The sequence below is a fragment of the Rhipicephalus microplus genome, chromosome 9, assembly GCF_043290135.1.
Source record: "Rhipicephalus microplus isolate Deutch F79 chromosome 9, USDA_Rmic, whole genome shotgun sequence".
NCBI lineage: Eukaryota > Metazoa > Arthropoda > Arachnida > Ixodida > Ixodidae > Rhipicephalus > Rhipicephalus microplus.
The window spans coordinates 83,245,602-83,269,028 of NC_134708.1; the positions used below are offsets into that span (position 1 = coordinate 83,245,602).

Here is a 23,427-nt window from a genome sequence, read left to right on the forward strand (position 1 = left end):
ACTCATATTTTTTGTCCGGTGGCGATCCACCATTGTGTGACAGATGTGGTGATGCACTAACAGTTCTTTACATTTTAACCAGTGTGAACAATTAAACACTCCAAGAAGACAACACTTTCCATTACCCTACCGACAACATATACCATTACACCCTGCCATGTTCGTCGGTAGGGAACCACTTTTTACTCAATTGTTGCTAGCTTTTTAAGAGATGTCCATGTATACCATGTAATATACCCAGGCATTGCGTAGCGTGATCTCTCAAGAGAGGTTGCTGCAGTGGCTACAGTGAAAAGTACTTGCCTCGCGGCCCTTAGACACAAGGGCACTGATGAGGCATTTGTGCTAGTGCCCAATAGTTTTACACATGCTTTTTTATCAAAACCTTTTGTCACCCATTTTTACTATCAATATCACGCCACTGTCATCATTTTATTAGTTATGTTTTTACCCGCGTTAGCGAGAGGAATTTTAAGGCATCTGTACAGCTCCCACCGTATCATTGTCCACATCTCTAGTCACTGAAATTGCGCTCTTTGGCCACCGATTGGCCCTTGCGCCATTAAGCTCTACACATCATCATCATCATCATCATCGAGAGTTGATTGCAATTACGATATCCTGTCCCTAATACGCGATGAGTACAAAATGGCTTTTGTTAATGAAGCTTTCGCGTACGGTTGCATTCTGTGTAATGGGTAGCAGCAAGCACGGGCAATTGAGCACAGAAAATTTTTTGAGCTTGTTGTGCACCCACCAAGTGGCCTCAAGGGAAAAGGCGCAGTAATGTGTGTGCCTTTCGTAGAGGATGGCCCGCTTGAAACCATGCATTGCGTAGCGTGATCTCTCAAGAGAGCTTGCTGTTGCAGTGCAGCGCTCGAGTCTTTCGTGTCCTTCTTGTCTCTGTGTCGTCGTTTTGTTCTTGCGCTATAACCTTCGTCGAAACCATGAAGTCATGATAATCACACGTTCTGAAGCCCGATCGCAATGTGTGCTTGTACCACGCATCATTACTGCGATATTACATGTTGCATTACGGAGCGTGTTTACACGACGCGGGCGTTTGTAAAGCATGCAAGGTTTTTTCACTTGATTTCTCATAGGAGCAGAAAGTTGTTTTCATTGTATCTTAATGTAGACGCGTGGCTGTAGAACACCCGCTTGAACCCGAACGGCCCTAGTTCGATCACAACCCAGACCTGGAACTTCACTCGATTTTCCGGTCACGCACAAGATGATTTTTCGGCTGAAAACAGACGACGCTGACGCTGACGCTGACACCGACGCTGATGTTAGAATTTCTGCGACACGAGCTCTTTAACGCTATCGCGTTAATATTGGCTTTTCGATCTACAGTGTTCACAAGTATGAACGCAGCCACCTGTTGAAGATGGCTGGGCGTTCTGCAAGTGCTTAAACTTTGGCCAGCTCACTTAAGCGTGTGACAGACAGATCAAATTTTATGCGTTGAAGTATGCCAAGAAAGGCTATCGCTTTTATAAACAACAGCCGTAACGCAGCCTCAAACAATAGCAGCCTTCGCGCGCACGGGGAGTGTGCTTCGCTCAGCTCCGACCTGGTGCACCAACTCCGACCCATCCAGTTAGCTGAGGACGCCACCAAGGGCCGAAAACCCTTCGCCGAAGCCTAGGCGAGATCCATTACCATCCCACGAAATCGCAGGGCACCCTTTAAAGTCGTTTGATGAGACATGATGTTGGTATTTCCTAGCTCGCAGTAATAACGAAAGAGCTCGGGAGTATTTTTTTTTTTCGCTGGGAGCGCATTCTCAGTCTGCTGTTTCATGTCGTGTGAAATGGCTTTTACTTTTGCGTGCGGTATTAGACACTTATCTTTTTCTTAGGGAGTGTGTGCAAGAAAACGGCAATCATCCAGCATTTCATTGTCTGCAAAGCATAAAACTCGTAAGCCGGCCACTGCTGCTCCTTTTGCTGGCAGATGAAGGAGTTTTCTGCGCGTGTTGATTGTTCTGAAAACAGAGAGCCACCTCACATCACACGCAAAGATGCCGTGCTAGCGTATTTCGGACTATAATTGGCGTGTTTCCTGGCCACTTCTGTCCGAAGCACTTTGAAATTTGTTCACTTTTTTTGTCAAGGGAAGTTCCGGTCGGGCGTAACAAAGTGGCCTCGTTTTTGGTGCCCGGTAGCGGGGAGTTTTTATTAGCTAAGGGAGTTTAACTTCTCTTAACCACTATATTATTATAAGAGACACTGTGGTGAAGGGCTCCGAAAATGGCGACCAACCTGGGGTTTTTTTTTCATTGTGCACCGGGATTTAATTAGGCACACGGGCCTTAAAGGGGTCATGAAATGGTCACCCAACAATTGATGATTTTCGGCGAAAAATGAAGGTAGACAGTTAAATATGCTTCTACACGAGTTAAAACTGGACTGTAAGACGTTATTTCAGTCCAACATGAGCCATAGAATTCATCGACTGCAAACTCCGCCCACCGCTGGCGTACGCCATTTTGTCATGGCGTGCGTGAATTCACAAGCCGAAGGAGCAGTGTCGTCGTCTCCTACCAAACAGCAGCTTCACCAAACCAAACAGCACACCAAACACCAAACAGCACACCGTCAGTTTTGCGAGTGTTGCTTGGCGCGCGGTCTGCACGTGTCAGTGGGTTGCAAATGTTGCACTACGTTACCGGTATCATCACCATATTCGGCGACGACATCGTGTTCGTTGAGCATTTTGGCTTCGATTCCATCACTTCCAGCTGGAGCAACGAAAAACGTCGAAGACGGTCTGAACCGCAATGCCAATAGCCCCGCCATTGTGGCAGACGTTCCAGGCAGCTTTCTGCAATGATAAGTAGCTTTATTTCAATCATGTCCGGTTGAAAAGCGAGCTTGGGATAAGGTGGTCTGTCGATGCAGTATACGCGAGCAAGTGTTACTTAGCGCCATGGAATTGGCAAGACGTGCAGACTTTTGTTGACTAGCATACATGCATGCACGACTGCCGGTGCTGAACATAATAAATAAGTGGTGGTAGCAATGTTGCGCATTGGAACCATTGTTTTCCCATCGGCTGTTGCGTGCGGCACATATAAACATAAACCGAAGCGAACGGCATGTCAATGCGGCGCTAGAGTGCACGACATACATTTTGTCTGAGTCTTTCCTTGAAGTCTGTCGATTGCATTCGGTTCCGGTAAAAAAATAGCAAGTGTGAAGCTCAATCGTGGCACTGCCTGCGATGATTTTCAATAAATATTTATCCATAGTGGCAAACGGCATACGCATTACACATTCACAGGACATTTTTTGACCTCCGAAATTGCTTTCTGTAAGTACCACTGCTACATGGTTGACGTGGTGGCATGGTTTCAACTCCTGGAAGTCATTTAGTTCTATAGTGGCAAGTTGAACAACGCTGAAAAAGTCTGATTGCAAGCCCAGCTGACCACGAATTACGATCATCCTCTGGAATTTAGACCCTTCAAGCCATTCATGACGTCACCTTTCGTGACGTCATTGCTAGCGAGCACGCCAGTGTCGCCCGACTCTCAAGCCACTCACTTCTTTATAAAAAAATATTTGATTATAAATAAACGTCTCGACCAAATTCACTCAAGTTTCGCCAGCTTGTCTGTGAACGTACAAAAATCAACCCACACAACACAAATTATGGTTATAAATTAGGTGCCATGACCGCCTTAAGCCTTTTCACCTTCAACAATATTGCGACTGCCACAGCTGGGATTCAGTACCGTGACTGGCGATTCAGCAGTCGAGTTCCTCAGCCTCTGGATCACCATGGAGGCTGGGGTGGTGATCTTAGATAGCGTCGTTATTATTCCATGGAGAATACCTCAAATTGCAAGGCGACTTTCGGGACTTAAAATTAAGGAAGGGAGGGGGGGAGGAGTAGGCCAAAACTGCTTCAGACCACCACTTCAAAACAGAAGCCACAGCTCTAGTAAAAATGATTAAAAGTTATGAACTAGTGCTTGTGCATTAGTCTGCTAAATCTCACTATAGTTGCAACAGTGTACGTCCACCTTGATCTAGAATTAGTATACGAAAACAACAGCAGCTTGATGATCAAGCTAATTCATAAAAAATGAGTATTGTTTAGTAAGAAACAACCTTCATATGTGTTATGGCCGTCGGGATTTGAGGGCCTAATTGTACCACAATTCGCTTAACGACTGCCATGATGACAGCATTACTATGCAGTAAAAAGTATTTCGCTGGACGGTTCCCATATGCGTAGTAAGAAATACTAAGCAATGATGGCTTGTTGGCCTTGTTGGTGTAGAGAGTAAAAACTGTCCAGTCCTCATAAATTCAGTGCTGCATGTGGTTAACTTTATGAAGGACTAAGCAATCACCAAACTCCTATTGACCGTCTTGTTTCCTGGCCAATGGTAGGCCAAAGCGGACCACTGAATCTTATGTTTTTCGTATACACTGCGACTTCAGAGTAACGTCATCAAGCGTAGCTAGTTCTTACGAGTTACATATTCTCCATCGCCTACCAGTCTACTCTTAGTTGTATATACTGCCAAATAATTAGCCATTGTATAAAGAGGTATATATTGTTACGTGATTTTGGCTGACTGAAACAAGGCATAGTGGGACATACCCAAGAAAGGTGCCTCAGACTGAAAGTCAAGAAGTGGACGTTGTCGGTGAGCTGCGTTGTGGCTGCGGACTGACTACTGTTATTTTCCACGTAACATTTTGGTGGAAGTGCTGGGTACTCTTTTGACAACAGAGCTACGCAGTGGACGCCTCCTTAAATCTGCTACCATGGCTCCGAGTGAGGACACGGCTTCGCCACCTACCTCGGCAACGACAGCAACCCGGTACGTCGCCCTAACGCAATCCCGTGATCCCGGTACCTTTACATGAGAGGACAACACGAATGTGGACAAGTGGCTTAGTATGTACGAGCGCGTCAGCAAGCAATATGGCTGGGACCCAACCGTTATGCTTGCGAATGTCATTTTTTATCTTGACAAGACCCCTCGCATCTGGTTTGCGACCCATGGGCACGAAATCAGAAGCTGTGAAATATTTAAACAACAGCTCCGCGACCTCTTTGGGGACCCGTTTGGCCAACAGCTTGATGCCCGAAAGCGATTGGCCGTACATACACAGACGTCCACTGAGCCCTACTTGACTTATATTCAAGACGTCATAGCGTTGTGTCAAAGAGCCGATCCCAACATGACTGAGGCCGAAGAGATTTCGCACGTTTTAAAAGGAATCGCCGACGATGCGTTGAGCCTGCTTGTATTTGCGAACGTAACGACCATCGACGCCGTGATAAAAGAGTGTCACCGTCTCGAGCAGGAGAAGAGTCGACGAGTTTCGCAGCAGTTCCAGCGCCTACCAAACACCGCGGCAACGTCGTCTTGCGAAGCCACTCCTTGTCATCCGTCTACAACCGAAGACGTGACGCGCATCGTCTGACGTGAACTCGAGGCCACTTACCTGACTGCCAACAAACCGACATTGCCCGACGCCTCAACGCCAGCTGTCTCCTTGATCCAGGCTGTTGTCCGCCAGGAATTCGCTAACCTGGGTATTCTGTCCACTGCACCCACCCTGGACAATACTGATCCCTCGATAGCTTCTGTGGACATGAGACGTCGCTGTCCGTACTCTATTCGAACCAGAAACCTGTCTGAATGGTGAACAGCTGATGATAAGCCAATCTGCTTCCGCTGTGGTCGCGCGGCACACATCGCTCGTTACTGCCGCAGCCAGTGGCCGTCTATGTCTTCTGGCTCGTACCCCACTTACAGTAACTCATTCTGTCCACTAAAGCACCGTTATCCGACCCGCACTGAGTCTACAGCATTTACTGCCCCTGAGAACTACGGCCACCCTGACCCGTCGTCGCCGCCGCCTCAAAGCCGCCCTTCTCGTTCAAATACGCGTCGCCGCTCTCCGTCGCCATCGTTTAACCGCCGCATGTCCCCGTAAAACTAGGCTGCGTAGCTTCTGGAGGTGAAGCTGCCCTGTCAACCTTACCCAAAAATCCTCTGTTGCCCTTACGTTTCAACCGGAGCACCCTTGAAGTATATGTTGATAGCCCACCTGTTGAAGCTTTGATTGATACGGGCGCTGACGTCTCTATTATGAGTTCGCGTTTTCGCCATCGCATGAAGAAGGTCCTCACGCCCCCCTTGACCAGTGTCGTCCAAGTTGCACATTGACCAGTGTCGTCCAAGGCGCAACAGTCGCTGTCGTCGGTATGTGCACAGCTCAACTTACCGTAGCCGGTAATCAAGTAGTCGTCCTTTTTACCGTGCTTGCAACATGTCCCTATGACCTCACACTAGGCCTCGATTTTCTTGCCACCAATTCTGCTCTGATTGATTGCTCCGCTGGTGTGCTCCGCCTTGAATTGCCACAAATCAGCGACGCCCCGTACCAACTTACATGCCGATTACAATGCAGCGACATTGTTCACCTGCCCTCCAAAACTGTGACGTACATTGATTTTCTGTGCTCACCAGCTGTGCCCGACGGTGACTATTACGCTACGCCTCTCACCGACGTATTCCTTGCGCACAATGTTGCAGTGCCCTACACGGTGCTCAGCATCACAGATAACAAAACATGTCTACCACTTGTAAATTTCGGCAACATGAATCATGTGCTTCCACAAAGCCTTTCCATGGCCCACCTGTGTCCGTTGCTCGATTCACAAATTGAAGTGCTTGCCTTGACGCCTTTGTTTCACCGCAGCGCACACCACTCACAACACATTCGGGCAGCCGTCAATTGTAGACATGATCGCCACTGATCTTCCGCCTCCGCAAGTTGAACCCTACAACATCTTCTCGAGGCCTACCAAGATATTTTCGATTTTGGCGACCGACCTCTAGGGCAGACGTCCTTTGTCCAGCATTGCATACACACAGGTGATGTCAACCGATTTCACCGCCGTCCCTACAGATTGTCTGCTTTTGAGCGTAGCATCATTCAGAAGGAGGTTAACAAGATGCCAGTGAAGGACATTATTGAACCATGCTCCAGTCCCTGGGCATCCCCGGTGGTGTTAGTTAAAAATAAGGACGGATCGTGGCGATTTTGTGTGGACTATCGCCAACTTAACAACATCACCAAGAAAGACTCATACCCTCTGCCCCGAATTGACGACGCCCTTGATGGCCTTCTTCCATCGAACTTCGTTCTGGTTATTGGCAGATTGCCGTGGACCCCATGGACCGAGAGAAGACGGCTTTTGTAACACCCGATGGCCTCTACCAATTCAAAGTCATGCCTTTCGGCTTATGTAAGGCCCCCGCCACCTTTGAACGAATGATGGACTTCCTGCTTCATGGATTCAAGTGGTCTACGTGTCTATGTTATCTGGATGACGTGATTGTGTTTGCTCCCACTTTTTAAGCACACCTTGAGAGACTGTCGAAAATTGTTGATGTATACCATCTCGCGGGCCTGCAGCTGAATTAATCCAAATGCCGGTTTGGTCGCCGTCGCATTACAATTCTTGGACATAATGTTGACCCTTACAGCGTACAGCCTGACCCAGAAAAAGTTCGAGCTGTGACGGACTTTCCTGTGCCAAAAACCACCAAAGACGTTCGCAGCTTTGTGGGGCTCTGCACCTACTTTCGGCGGTTCATCAAGAACTTCGCGGAAATCGCTCGGCTCCTTACAGATTTACTCAAACCAGATGAGACGTTTACCTGGGGTCCCTCGCAAGCAGCAGCATTCTCCGACCTGACCACTTTGCTCACTTCCTCTCCTGTTCTGGCTCACTTAGACCCTACGGCACCGACCGAAGTCCGCACCGATGGCAGCGGTTACGGAATAGGCGCTGTGTTGGCTCAGCGACAACGTGGGCAGCATCGCGTGATAGCTTATGCTAGCAGGCTGCTGTCCCCCTGGGAGCGTAATTATTCCATCACAGAGCGCGAATGCCTAGCGCTGGTATGGGCAGTCGCAAAATTTTGCCCTTACTTATATGACCGACCATTTATAGTTCTCACCGACCACCACGCTCTTTGCTGGCTCAACTCCCTCAAAGATCCCACAGGTCGTCTCGCCCGCTGGACACTCCGCCTCCAAGAGTATTCTTACACCGTAGTGTATAAATCAGGAACACTGCACAAAGATGTAGCTTTTCTGTCACGCTACCTTGTGGCCGACTGCGATCCTACGAGCACTGATTCTGTGGGTTGCGTCCTTTACATCTCCCAGCTGCTTTATCTCGGGGACGAGCAGCGTCGCGATCCGGATATCAGCCGCCTAATACAACAGCACGAATCTTCACCGCAAGACGCTTATGTTCACACGTTTACCTTAAAGGACCACATCTTATATCGGCATAATTTATCGCCCAATGGTCACGACCTACTTCTGGCCATACCAAAGCACCTGCGCTCCACAGTACTACGCGACTTCCATGACGCGCCAACCGCGGGTCACCTTGGTGTCTCTCGCACATATGGCCGTGTGCGCCGCCGCTTCTACTGGCCTGGCCTTTCACGCTCTGTACGTCGTTATGTCAACGCTTGCGAAATTTACCAGCGTCGCAAAAAGCTGCCGGGATTCCCTTCCGGATATCTTCAACCCATCGACATTCCATCGCAGCCATTCTTCCGTGTTGGTTTCGACCTTCTCGGTCTCTTTCCAACATCCGCCTCCGGAAACAAGTGGGTCGTGGTTGCTACAGATTACGTGACCCGTTATGCAGTTACGTGAGCTATGCCAACAAGCTGCGCTACAGACGTCGCTGATTTTCTTATACGCGATCTCATTTTAGTGCATGGAGCCCCTCGTCAACTGCTGACAGACCGAGGCCGTACATTCCTTTCGAATGTGGTTGACGATATACTGCGTTCCTGCTCTACCCAACATAAGGTCACGACATCCTACCATCCCCAGACAAACGGGCTTACAGAACGTTTAAACCGCACCTTGACAGACATGCTATCGAAATACGTCTCGGCCGACCATCGTGTTTGGGACCTTGCACTATCCTACGTGACGTTCGCATAGAATTCCTCCCGGCATGACACTGCTGGGTACTCGCCATTTTACCTTCTGTTTGGACGCGAGCCAACATTGCCGTTGGATACCTTCCTGCCAGCCGCTGCGCAGTCTACTTCTGAATATGCACGTGACGCTATTACCCGAGCTGACCATGCTCGTCAGCTTGCCTGCAACAGATTAATGGCGTCCCAAGACTCGCAGAAGCATCGTTACGACGAGCGGCATCACGACGAACACTTTCCGACAGGTTCCCTCGTTCTTCTTTGGTCCCCTACGCGACATGCAGGCCTTTCAGAGAAGCTTCTCTCTCGTTTCACGGGCCCATACCGTGTGCTTAGACGAGGGACTGACACTACATAAGAAATTGTCCCTGATAATCCATCAACCTCTTCTGCTCTGCTGTCCCGGGACATCGTCCACGTATCAAGGCTCAAGCGTTACCACACTGCTCCTGCTGTGGCCCCGTAAACTCGCCGGGTCGGCGCTTTTGCCACTGAGGGTCGTGTTACGTGATTTTGAATGACTGAAACAGGGCATAGTGGGACATACCCAAGAAAGGTGCCTCGGACTGAAAGTGAAGAAGTGGACGTTGTCGGTGAGCTGCGTTGTGGCTGCGGACTGAGTACTGTTATTTTCCACGTAACAATATGGTGTCTTTATCTCTCACTTATCACCAGACCAGTGACGATGTGCAGTAGTCGTCGCTGAGTATGGAAGGCGTTGTTGGTTCTAACCATGAGAGACAACTGTGCCATGCCATCGTTAGAACGAGACCAACCGCCAATGGAGTCGGTGTGAGTGCCCACGCTGTGCCGCAAAGTGGTGGTTAGTGGTTCGGGGCCAGATGAGCGGTCCCGTGCCGGCCCGAGGGCTGCTCGCTCGAATGCCAGCCACTCGAGCCGGAAAAGTGTTTGACAGTTGTTTCGACTATGGAAACGATTGACGTATGTATCAGCTCATGTCGGAGACGAACGAAATCGTTGCTCCCCTTCAAAGATCGTCGCGTCGGCACTCGCTTCCCGCGGTGCTGTGTGGCGGGATCGGTAGGGGGCCAGCCTCCACACCTGTCCTCCTTTTCTGCCGCGCAGCTGTTCTGTTCACATCAAAGTTTTGTATACGATTTAAATTAGCTTTCCATCGCACATTTCTTAACCGAAAAGCTGCCCTATAATTTAAGGCCTAATTCAATGCTCAAATAAGCATTGCTCTGTGGTAGAACAATTGCTTCTCCCCAAACGGCATATATTAGGTTCTATCAATACTCGGACCCGCGGAAATCTTTTTTATTTTATTTTCACCTTTCTCAATTTTCGTGTCACGAACATTAGGGTGATTCTTTGCTCACAACCAACGATGCCGACGCCTGAATTTCTGGGAAATGAGTTTTTCAACGCTATCACCTTAAAAAGCATGGCATCTCCAAGAAGTGGGTCATGATGAGTGGGCGAAGCAGTGGCATCCTTCTGTGCTACCTTAAAGCACCCTACACACTGCCCACTAACACGCGTAAGTGAGCGATAAAGTGGTGTAGCATTATACATAACATTTATTGGTCATAATTATATGTTGTGGATCTTGTTTTGCCTCAGTTATTACTGTTTCGTGGTCCGTGAAGTTCAAGGGCAGTAGTTATTCTATCAGATCTAGCCTGATGTTGACAAAGGCGAGGTCTATGTACGTTCGCCAGGTAGTTGTGGTTTGTTGCCAATCATACGACATTCATCGTAAAGCGTATCTGGGCGTCATATACTGTACAAGCCAGTCGTTATCTGTGATGTCAGCGTTGAAGCCTCCGAGAAGTACGAGTCTCCGAACTCTTGAGTCTGCTTAACGTTTCCGTCATTTTACCACAGCTTACGTTCGTTTTCATTCATGGCACAAAGAGAATGTTGCATGGTTGTCATCATCATCGAGTAACTTGCATGTGCTAAGCCGATTTTTCTTTCATCGTCTTCATCAATATCATGGCGTATGGGGGGGGGTACCATGGGCTGTGTTCCCATTCTTAGACAGCACGTATACAGTCTACGAAGACTGCTTAGAAGACAGCATCGAGCCCATGCTGGCCGAAAAATGGAACACATTTAGACGACTTTCACGCGACAATGCGCCACCTCGCGTCAAAAAAGCTAAATTAAACAAACTTAACAGTTGTAATTTCTGGCTTATTTTGTGTTAAAATCAAAAAATAATAAACGTTACTCAAATTGAGCGTCTGGGAAAGCGTCTGCTTGTGTGCAGACGATCATTGCGGTGAGATTTGATATATCTGAGTGATTCGCTGAGCCACCATCTTGTTTAGACAGCAAAGTAGCCTGCATCGTATTTGTGTACGATGCGGTCTTCTCGGAGCTGTCTGTGTTGCCGGCTACGTGAGAATTGGAATGGGACTTAAGGTAGCCACCGTCCATTTAGCTGCCTATTTAGCCGTCCACGGCGAGTATTGGAACACACCCTTCGATGGGCTGTGCAACGCGCTTAATCTTCATCGTCACCAGCGTCCTAATCATTGCGCGTAGTGGGTACCTTGCATGTGGTGTGCATGTGCTAACGCGTTTCTGCTTCCTCAACGTCTGTGTCATCGCCATTGCCAGACAATAAACATTGGATCCTAACATGTCCACAAAATTATATACGTATAACAATCAGAATATTGCTCTATTCTAAGAATGAATTCGTTTATGTAAATATTTGTATGCATTACATTAGGTACCACACTTTCTTAGGCTATCGGTAATCTTTCTGTGATACTTCCATTATTCCAAATCTGAACAGTAATTTTTGAGACCACTCGATTCTTGCCCAATCTCCCATAGTGGCTATGCACCACAATCAATAGGTGAACAACAACAACAACAACAACAACAACAACAACAACAACAACAACAACAACAACAACAACAACAACAACAACAACAACAACAACAACAACAACAACAACAACAACAACAACAACAGACGAGCCTAGACCCTGAAGCGATTCGTCGTCACTTATATAGTAACGAGTAGGCGATTCAACGCTATCAACACTTTACAAAATACGTGGCTGTAAATCACTGGGGTCTTAACTATCTGCGGCATCAACATTACGCCCACCAGTAGCCACGATGGCAGTTATAACGATGCTCGGCTGGTGACTCGACAATCGCGGGTTCGATCGCTGCCACAGCGGTCTCATGGAGATGGCAGCCAAATGCTAGAAGCCCATGTACCTTGATTGTGGTCAAAGTCTCCGTCGAGGACCATTGTGGCATGCCTCATAACAATTATGTATTATCACATCATCATCATACAAAGAATCAACAGTCCGGGCAGCCTCTCGTGTCACCTGCGAAGCTGATATGATGGTGGTGATATGAGAGGAGTGGTAATGATAGAAACAACGACGAAGAAAGGCTTTGGACTCTGAGGAAGCCTGTGAGCTTTTCTGTGTATGTGTTTTTGATGGCAATATCTTCTGTTCATTGACTCCAGCTCGCAGCTGCCTAAAGCTCGCAATCGTCCTCTGTCCCCGCAGGGAACCGGCGAGTACTGGTCGACTTCAACAAGACTCCCGGCTTTCAGGGACTGGGCCTCCCGGACGGCATGACCATAGACCTGAATGATAAGATCTGGATGGCGTGTTTCGAAGGCAGCGCTGTTGTCCAGATCGACCCTGAAACTGGTGAGATGTTTTCGCCTATGAAGGACGTCATAGTGGAGGGCACCGGAAATATTGACCACGTGGTGTTCATTAAAGGGAAACTGAACCGAAACAATGACTTGGTTTCAATTGACCAACTGCACTATGAAAAGTGTAATGCCATATTTTATTAACATAAGTGAATTATTAGAGGGAAAAAAATCAAGGTAGTAGTTACGTTTCAAAATTTCGCGCTAAAGTCTCCGTAAGTTACGTAAAAAATTTGAAAAGGCATTTTTCGTATTGTTGTGGCATTGGCTTTATCAAATTTTCTGGAACTTGGTAACGCTACGTTTATGGCACCCACAGATGACAATCTCTTTCATTTCTTTTCATAAAAGCTACGTAGGACCCAGTAGGCACCTCCAAAATTTACGATGGTGTGGTGTTTAGTGCAGGAATGTTAAGGTGGCGTCTCCACCCACATTTTATTTTCACACATTTTCTCACTTGCGAAGCGTCGCATCCTGTCGCAGAAAGAGTGGTGTTTTCGGGATTGCGAAACTGTACTTTACTAATACGCAAAAAGTCGTATTGCTCTTTAGTGATCCTTAAACGTGTACTGACGTGCCACAGTAAATGGGCCTCTAACTTTTCTCCGACCCGGGTCGTGACTCCCGCGACCCAGATCGAACCCAATACTTTCGTATCAGCAGTCAAGCACTTGTATTCACTGGCCTACCATGGCGAACATCTAACGTGGATGCACCGACGTTGACAGCCGGTGGTTTATGCTGCTGACTAACGACGATAATCGTGATTAAACCTTAGGGGTAGTCTGAGTGGTTAACCGCACACGTGGACACAGCATTGGTAAATCCCACACAAAGTTGGCCGACGCCAACTTTGCAACATATTGGAAACATATTGGCGCGTTATGCGCGTTCATTTAAAGCTTCGTCATTTGACAAGACAAACGGGAAGGTTTATGCTCACTATAGTAATCAGGTAAACTAAGAATGTGGTGATGCATGAAGCCGCGCACAGCGCTTCAAGAGCACCAGAGGCAAAGTTCGTAGCTTGAGCCGTGAGCGGGCCGCTGGCGAATCCTTCGGAGAAAAGGTGTGACATGTATAAGTAGCGCTCGGCACATATGGCTGCGGGCCGAGAAGACATGGCATCGTAGCTTAGAGCACTCGCGTCGATGAGACTTGTTCTTCTATTTCTTCGTTAGTATATGTTCTCGTGCATTTTACTAACGCCATTTCTGTGACGGAAACGACGTCAGGGAAGACTTGATGGATCATGGCCTAAAACACATTTGGGACGAAAAGAAAGAAAAAATCACTGCATATCCACAGAGTGAATGATGATGAGTGCGGATGAAGCGTCCATCCGTCTGTCCATACATGCATCCGTCTGTCCATCCGTCCGTGTGTGCGTCTTTCCATGCGTCCATCAGTGCTTGCGGCCATCTCTCTGTCCGTCTGTGCACCGTCTGTCCGTTCGTCCAGGCATACGTGTGTCCATCCATGCGTCCGTGCTTGCATCCTTGCCTGCGTTCGTCCGTCCGTACGTGCGTCGGTGCGTGCGCTCGTATGTCCGTCCGTCTGTGCGTCTATTCATCTGTATGTCTGTCCATCCGTCCATCCGTTTGTCCATCGATATGTATGTATGTATGTATGTATGTATGTATGTATGTATGTATGTATGTATGTATGTATGTATGTATGTATGTATGTATGTATGTATGTATGTATGTATGTATGTATGTTCGCGCGTCCATCCATCCGTCCACCTGTTCGTTGGTTCGTCCGTACGTCTGTCTGTCCTCCAGTCTTTTTGTCGTCTGTCTGTCTGTCTGTCTGTCTGTCTGTCTGTCTGTCTGTCTGTCTGTCTGTCTGTGTCTGTCTGTCTGTCTGTCTGTCTGTATGTCCGTTCATCCATCCATCTAGTAAACACTCCAAGTACCATCATCTCGAATCTTTTGATCATATATTCATCATGTACAAGTACCGCCAACCAGCCGACATTCCAAATACTGAAGCTAGAGGTGGCTACTACACGCTAAGTCAGGTGCCAGATAACGAATGGCACATAGGCGGCGCGCTCCTGCGCACTGACTAAAATCCTGTCTATAGGGAGCCCAGCAATAAAAAATACCCGTGACATCCGCGTGGCACGGAAGTCACGCACACAGCCGGTGATAGCAGGCCCAGGAAGAAAAAAAAAAGAAAAAAAAGGAGAGCCACCGTCTCCGTCGCGCCAGTCTGGCGCCAGGAGCCGGCATCAACTTGCGCAGAACCAAGCAGCCGCAAGCGTGAGCGCGGTAAAAAAGAAAGAAAAAGAAACGCCCCCTCTTCTCCCCCCCCCTGCCGTCGCCACGCCAGTTGGGCGCCTGCCGTCGCCTGCATGCCGTGGCATTTGTGCATCGCCATTTCGTCCCGCTGTCTTGTGATGGTCGTTTTTCTACAAGATGACCTGAGACGGAAACATTTTCCAGTACTATATGGCACACTTTATTCAAGATATCATACATCTCTCTGCATTTCGGCTTACACTGGGATGTGCAGTCCCATTGTTACTCTTTTGAGTTCAATAGAAGAGTACAAACAACTCTCCGTTCATCAGTTATCGAGGTATGAAACTGTGTCATGCACTAAACAAAAGAGTGCTAGTGCATGCGTGACAGCTTTCTGAAACACGGGCCTATGTATGTTGATGCTCATGTTCTACCAAACTAGTTGAACGGATGATTTTAGGAAAGCATGGCAAAAAAGAAACTGACCGAAGGCCGCGAGACAAAAAAAGATCAAAATTGAAAATCTATTGGTCGATCTTTGATTAGTGGTTGCGTAATTTGATGATGAACATCAAGTACAGAAGTCACAAGTTAGGTGCAGAAGTCAGCAGGAGAGCTCCGCCGTGGTGGTCTAGTGGCTAAGGTACTCGGCCGCGGAACCGCAGGTCACGGGTTTGAATCCCCGCTGCGGCGGCTGCGTTTTCGATGAAGGCGAAAACGTTGTAGGCCCGTGTGCTTAGATTTCGGTGCAGGTTAAAGAAGCCCAGGTGGTGGAAATTTTTGGAACCCTCCACTACAGCGTCTCTATAATCATATGGTGGTTTTTGGACGTTAAACCCCACATATCAATCAATCAATCGAAGTCAGCAGGACAGCGTGTGTCGCCGACATTTGCTCACACTTTTGAATACTAAGTACAGTTCTCATATTCCAGCATGGATTTGTATCAGTAAACCACGACCAAGACAACCAGTGTACTGCTGTGGAGATAATGTACCAGCTATAAAATCCCCATGTTCTAAAGAGCAACTGCTAGCAGTAACAATAAATATTTTGAGGTTCGTTCTGCACCATTTCTTGAACCCAGCTGCACGCAGACGTTTGTGAAAGAGATGTGCAGAGGCATTATTTATTTGGAAGGAGACGTGACCTGTCCGTCGCTAATTTGTGTACGTCATACTTGACCTTGGCGGGCCTTTCGGCATTCACTTGAACAGCGATGTGATGCTGAATAAAAGTAAGAGTAGCGACTCCTCATAAATAAGATAAGTTAAAGACTGAAAATGAGTAAAAAGCACAGATATATAGCGAAATAATGCGCATAATTGCAGAAATAAGTAATTGTTGGAATGCGAAACGGTGTTGCTACCCCGGCGTGCCGCTCGCGCGAACGAAATGCATATGTTAGAATAAGCACGCTAAAATACCCATGCAACGTTTACGTGCGAAAAGGCATTGTCTTCAAACAGCTGAGAATAGGCTGATGTCACTCACACGCGAGTACCTCCCGACACAAATTAGCCAAATTTCTCAAAGCACACGCACGTTAGAGAAACATGCGCAGATTTCGGCAGCCGAACACTGCCTCGTCCACAAATTTTGGTGAGCGTAACACCCGCAGTTCACGGGGAAGCTCTAAAATGACGCACAAACACACGTTAATCGTTCTTGCGGAACGGCGCACCATGAACCGAAGTAAGAGCCGAAAGCGCTCACCGTGGTTGTCTCGAACTCACGTAGCCCTACAGACTATTCGCTGATCAAATGCATGCACATGGCACAAAAACAGTGCAAAGTTCCGAAGACGGTTTGCGAAAACCCACTTGGTAGATATGTACCCGCAACAACGCTCACCGTCATGCGGTGGCGCTGTGGTGCAATGGGTAAGAACCAGGAAATTGACTGGTAAATAATTAGAAAACAGCAGGTGGCCAAAACAAAAAGAACTATCAGTTAAGAAGAAGGTGAAGGAAACGGAGACTGACTTGTGGAGAATTGGCATGATTAAGAAGTCCACACTAGAGATCTATTGCCAAGGAAAGGATCTATGATAATACCCGGGGTAGTTCTTTACTGTTTGTGGCCAGGACTGGAGTATTGCGAACCAAGACATATCGGGCCAAATACGAAGGGGTAGACACAGTTTGCAGTGAGTGTGGAGAGGAAGAAGAAACTGCCGAACACTTGATAATGTTCTGTAAAGGGCTTCACCCTATAGTTCAGGGACAGGGAGGGCGAAATAGACTTTAAGCGGGTAGACTTAACTAGAAGGAGGTTATATGATTGGTGGCTAAAGTCAAGGCACGAGTGAAAATTAAACCCTTCACAGCAAAGTAGCCGTCCAACTTTACTATTTAAAGGGAAAAAAAGTTAAATCTAGTGGTTAGTTCACTAAGTATTACGGCTAGGTGGCGTTAGCCGCCGCTCGATCATCAGCCCGGGTAGAGCCACATCCATCCATCCATCCATCCATCCATCCATCCATCCATCCATCCATCCATCCATCCATCCATCCATCCATCCATCCATCCATCCATCCATCCATCCATCCATCCATCCATCCATCCATCCATCCATCCATCCATCCATCCATCCATCCATCCATCCATCCATCCATCCATCCATAAGACATCTGCTTCACATGCATGCGGTCCTAAGTTCAATTCGAGGGCTGTGCTTTGCATGTTAATCTCGCAAATAAAGGTGATTGTGATGCTAGATGGTTTTTAATTACCTGTAGTCGTATTATCTACTGCATTCACGGCAAAAAACCGCTCTGAAAAGCGTGAAATAATACCTTTTTTCCTCCACCGCATCAAGGCTGGGTCGCCTACGGAAAGTCACGCCTAACCACCGGCCGTATTTTGCGAGGAAAAATTTGACCTAAAATCCCGGCTAATTATTCCTTGTGCCGGCTATTCTGAAGGCCCCTTCAAATCGGGCTGGTTTCTCTAGAATACGGCTACGGAGCCGCCTAGAAGCAGTGATAATTTAACCTGATTTCCTACCTGCGGGTGGTGTAGTCTAGCCAGGATTTGACTTAAAGTGTACATACAGGAGACGCATGCGACCCACGCCTTAAAAGGGCCCTGCGAAACAATTTGAGCATGTATTTTTCATCGGTTCCTCTGGTGCTGTGGAAAGCGCCGATATGGTTGCTCAAATGGCAACGCCGAAATCTACACTGTTATAATTTAAATTTGCAGGACAAACTACATTCGTTTCAGACTACGGCGACACACACGTACTAGTTTTGCTATGGGAAGTGGTGTCGTGTCATGAGACGTGACGGCAAAGATTGTTCGCTTTTGATGGCTTGACGTGACAAATAGCGTGCAATATTTATGTGGTGGTAGGTTGGCCATACGTGTGAATTATAAAAACAGCAAAAACCCTATTTGCAGTTTCTCAGAGAGAAATCGTTTTTTTTCTCAATGATGTATTTTCAGAACAACGAACACCACCAGTAGCCTGTGAACGAGGCTATGTACGTACGCCAGCAACTAAAAGTGGAAACGCATGCGCCGTTTTCAGCAAGCCACACATGCGACGGGCAGTGGGTGTCAGTGTTGCCGTAGAACCCGTCTTGCAAGCGAACCGAGAAGTTACTGCGCCCTAAGCGTATGTGTGTATCTTACACAGTGTGACCGCTGGAGCGTCTGCTACCCGACGCACGTGGTTCGTAGCATAGAGTTTCCTATAATTAACTATAGGGTACTCTGGCGCTGCGATCGTTCAGCGATTATGGGAATGATGGGTAGTACACGGATTTGCCTAGTCTTCGTACTTGCTAGCAGTGAACCATACTTGTGGCTTCATTTATTGCTGTGTTTCGGTTTTGTTTCGAAGAAAAGAACGAACCCTTTTGAGCTTCGTGGCTAGATTCGGAACGGTAAGCCTAAATGAATAAGGTGGTGAAGCGCAACCGCTGAACATTTGCTGATGTTTGCTTCGTGAGAAAACAGCTCCAAGCCACACGAACACACACGGAGCCAGAAGAACGAAAATGAGAGAAATCTGTGTAGTACTCATGATTCCCGTGCTCGCTGAAGCACCGTGTGTTGCAGTTCCCATGGACATTAGCGCCAGAGTTTCCTGTAGTGTGTATTTAGGAAATTTTATGGTTCGTAGTAACCATGTTAACGACACCTTGAAAAAGAGGGGCAGCGAGGTATTGTGGAAAGGCCACCATGAAGTGACATTTCCGGTATGTCTAGAAGACGCGCTCTGTGACTGGAAGCCATCTTTGACGTCAGCAGGCGAGTGAAATGCAAAAGAGAACGTTTTTTTGTCATCGTGTGCTCGAGTTTTGAACATTGAGGACTCACAACATGACTTTTCCAGCGCAATTTTACATAATTATTGTTGCATTCGTCTCAGTATTCCTCTATATGCGCGTTTCCTCGTTGTTGTGCTAAATAGGGCTATCCAAAAAGTGTCGCAGGGACTCTTTAAGGAGCTCCACCCCTAAAGGAGGAATAAAGATGCACCCTGTCGTGTGCCCAGTGTGGGCATGTTTGTTGCCCTTCAGAGGCGTGTCTATGCGCTGTACTTGGTCAACTCATGTGCTAACGACAACACAGCGCTCGTGCTTCGCATTGCGTGTTTCAGCACGACGCAGAAGGCCGCGCATCTTTATTATTAATTAGGTGGCCGTGGCTGTACTATGCGAAGAATATAGAGGCACTCCACTCTAGTTGCTCTTTGAATGTCCTCGAAAACACAGTAAGACAGTGGTGTAATAGCACGCCTTACAGAACAAAGCCAATGTAATTAAAAGTATTACGGAACAACGCCAATGGACGACACGTATATAATAGAAGGCGACGACGCCGGGCGACAGTTCCCCTGCTAGCTTTATCATTTTGCTTCGCGCATGTGGTTCATTCGTATTGTTTCATTAAACTGTTGTGCCTGTACTTTCTCAAATTTATATCTCGTTGCAGTATGTACGCCAGAGTGTTTTTTGGTGAAGACAACACACGCACTAATTGTCGTTTCCATTTATCTTCGAGTCCCATAGTAAAGTACCTCGTTCTCTAAATCGTTAACAACTTTTTCTAAACACACATGTTCTTTCAACGTCATCTCATATCCATGTTCATGTAAATGACGTCTGTTTTGTCATCCTCATTATTGTATGACTAAGAAGAAAATGTTCTGTTGAGTGTTGTTGACGTTTGTGACAATAGTTTTTTTCTGAACAAAGTCACAACTTTCGCTGACGACTTTAAATGAAGATAGCATTTCACGCAGCCTGCGTGCATTTTTTCCAGTATGCGACCTTTCAGGTGCAGCGTTGAACATTTCCAAATCCCAGTATTTTTTCATTGACTCTCCAAACTTCAGGCTTAGCGCCGTTTTTCCTATTTAGCCGGCCGCGTCCCTTGGTATTTTAGGTATTTTATACAGCCATTACGGCATTTGAAAATACGTTTGGTTAAACGTTTTTGAAGAAGTATGGCTAAAAACTCAGGACGCACGGAATTTAGACTTTCCACTTCTTGAGTGGAGGTACCTTGCGCAGACTGTATTTTGCGGTCACATTTGGTACCTTTCTCACATCGTGCAACCGTCTTTACGCATCGTGCGATCACTGCAGTCTGCTTTGTGTTCATTTTTTTGGTCAGGCGGCACTGAGTTGGTCTCTCGTGCGGCACTGGGACAGCAGCGTTCTCAGGGAGGCTTTGCTTTCCCTTCAGTGTCCATACGCTGTCGGCTGCTGGCACTGCGCTTCCTTTTGCGCCTATTGCGAGGGGAGGAATCTTCCGCACGAACGCTTGCATATTACTTTCTGAGTATTCACCTTCGGCATTTGATGCCTAATGTGCACGTTAACAGGGTGCCACAGTCAATGACACTTTCTTCGTTTTATGCAACAACTGTAGCAGTTTTTTTTCACCATGTACTGGGATAGATGTGTTGAACAACCATATAGTTGAGACAACTGCTGCTTTGTTGCTTTTGTTGGTTCCTCCAGGCCACCGAGCTCGCTCTAGTCAGGTGTCGTGCAGCACATTAATGGCTTCTTTTCTGCCTGGACACCTCCGAGTCTCCATGTGGCGCCTGGGATGGGGTGTGCTCTCCGTCCTCGACCACCTCGAAAGGTGGAGAATGATTCACTCAGCAACATGCCCGAACTGCTTCCTTCGGGAAACAAATCAGCCTTTTCTGAGGCATTGTGTCATTGCTCGCGTTTTTTGGAGAGCCGTACATGCTGGATTTCGCTGCCTCACAGTAAATCGCGTCGTTTCTTCTGGGCGCTGTTCGCGAGGCCATTTCGCTTGTCTTTTTATTGTTGCCGGCTCTTTCTGCCTCTGGCGCAACCGCTGCGAGGCGGTTGCAGCGGGCCGCCGCTGCCGTGCGCTCTTCCCAATCCTAGAGCGATTGCACTCGGAGCTGCTGTCTGTTTTGTCGGATGAGCTCTTCTTCGGGGAAGAGGAATGCCTTAGGCACTGGTCTCTTTGTTTTGTGTAGGTCTGTAACGACCGAGTGAATTTCGCCTTTCGGCTGGCCTGGTATTCGTAGACTGATGTGTCGATGCGCCGGCAGAAATGACATGCCAACATGTAAATATGCAAAATGTACATATTGGTATTTTATTTGTGCCTCTTGTTTACCTTGCAATATTCATATGTGTGTCTGTCCTTCTGTGACACACTTTTGTGTTGCTGTGTTTGTGTAAACCATCAAATGTACATGTTCTTTCCACGTCATATCCTATCCCTGTTCATGTAAATGGCGTCTGTTTTGTCATCATCGTTATTGTATGTCTAAGAAGAAAGTTTTCTGTTGAAATGGTATTGACGTCTGTGAAAACAAATTGTTCTAAATAGCGTTGCGCGCTTACCAGTATAAGTGCCGCATTCGCGATAGTTTAGTACTTTGCCATAGTAGAGTAGATAGTGTTCTAAATAATCAACGATTTTAAAACAGTTTCTAGCTGAGATGGCGTGATCGAGTTTTCGTACAGGGTCCTATAGTAGAGAACACCGTACTCTAAATCATCAATATATTCATTCAAAATTCAAGGTTGCGATCATTTTAAACCTCCTTGGTTGTGATAGAAGCAGCAAGCGTTGCACGCCAAGATACTTCCGGTTACTTCATTGCCCATTGTCTAAAACCAAAGTCTGATGCGTGTTTTAAAGCTAACTCAAATTAAGAAAAACCTCTTTTTCACGTTTTCGGACTAAAAGACGGGTGCCCGGATTTGAATAAAGTCTCTCATATAATCCTGGATACAGTTTAAAATAACATTTAGTTGTCGTATCCTGTTTATTACACTGGGAAAAGTGTTGAAAGTTGGTGCGTTCCCCGCCAAGGCTTTTCTTCCCGGCCACTGTGTTTTCGCTTTGTCGGTAACCAAAACCAGAAGCCGTCGAATGCTGAGCAGATAGACGCTCTGTATGCAAAAGGCTTACGGGACGGCTATATGCTCTCCCGTAGTAGAGTACATATAGTGCTCCAAATCGTTACCCACTTTTCTAAACACACATGTGTGTTGGTACACAGCCAATAGATCGATCTTAGCCTCGCAATAGGTGTGTTAGGACTAAAGAAGAGAAAACGAAGAGGCTGACCCATTTCGCATGTCTTCCTTCTGCTTGGGATTCACTGTCACGATTTAAGCGATCGTAGTTCTGTCCAGTACGCTCTGAGTTTTTTTATTGCCGTGTGCGACAGGATCGCCTATGTCATGCCATAGGAAGGAGGATAGCAAAACGACGTCTCGTATACGACAGTATGCTTCCGGTTCGAGCCCTTATCTCTTCGCCGCTTCCGACGACACTGCTGCTCCGAAAGGAGGGAAATACGTGCACTTCCGCGACGCGTTCGGTGCCGCTTGTCCAGTGGTTTACTTTCGGAATTTTAAATTGCGAAGAATTTCTTTGCGTTCTTCAAGCACTTTTGGCGTCCATCTATGCACCTATCTATCTATCCACCTGCGTCGAGTTGCTCCCGTGATGACTCCCTTAACTTGGTGTAAACCAAAATTGGTATGGAAGGGTAAGATCCTTTGACGAATATGACTCGCTGGTCATGGCATGAATAATGTGACAATCCTGTCGCGTACGTCGTCAAACACTTTCTGCCAGACGGTGGCCCATACACACGGGTGGGTATGTGCCACTGATATACGAATATGCGCCATGGGTGATTGACCTTCACATCAAAATGGTGATGCCTGCACGTGCGGTGAATGAAATGGTCTGCGCATGTCCTCCAAGAGCCTATATATTGTGAATGCTTGATGAAAATAAACTTAGTTGTGAGTTGGCGCTCTTTCTGTCTCGTCTTTTTTCTCTTTGTCAACCTTGCGCCACGTATTTCAGCCTAATATGTACCAACTAGCCCAACATAACGTACTGTTAAGCTTCATTTCTTCTACAAGTGGCCATTTCCAGTCTGTTTTACTTTCTACTCAGGCTCAGGATTACGCGCACTTGATCGCTTCTGCTTCTTGCCGTGCTAGGTTTATTGGTTATTGC

The 23,427-nt window shown here is 47.2% G+C and overlaps 1 protein-coding gene across 2 annotated transcripts in view; it reads left to right on the forward strand.

Moving 5' to 3' along the window:
• Nucleotides 1-23,427, forward strand: part of LOC119165563 (regucalcin) — a 99,808-nt gene that overhangs the window by 67,027 nt on the left and 9,354 nt on the right. For both annotated transcript variants that reach the window (XM_075873997.1, XM_075873998.1), the window contains one exon: nt 12,529-12,675. In XM_075873997.1, the coding sequence (XP_075730112.1) occupies nt 12,529-12,675 (147 nt within the window). The remainder of the gene's footprint in view (nt 1-12,528; nt 12,676-23,427) is intronic.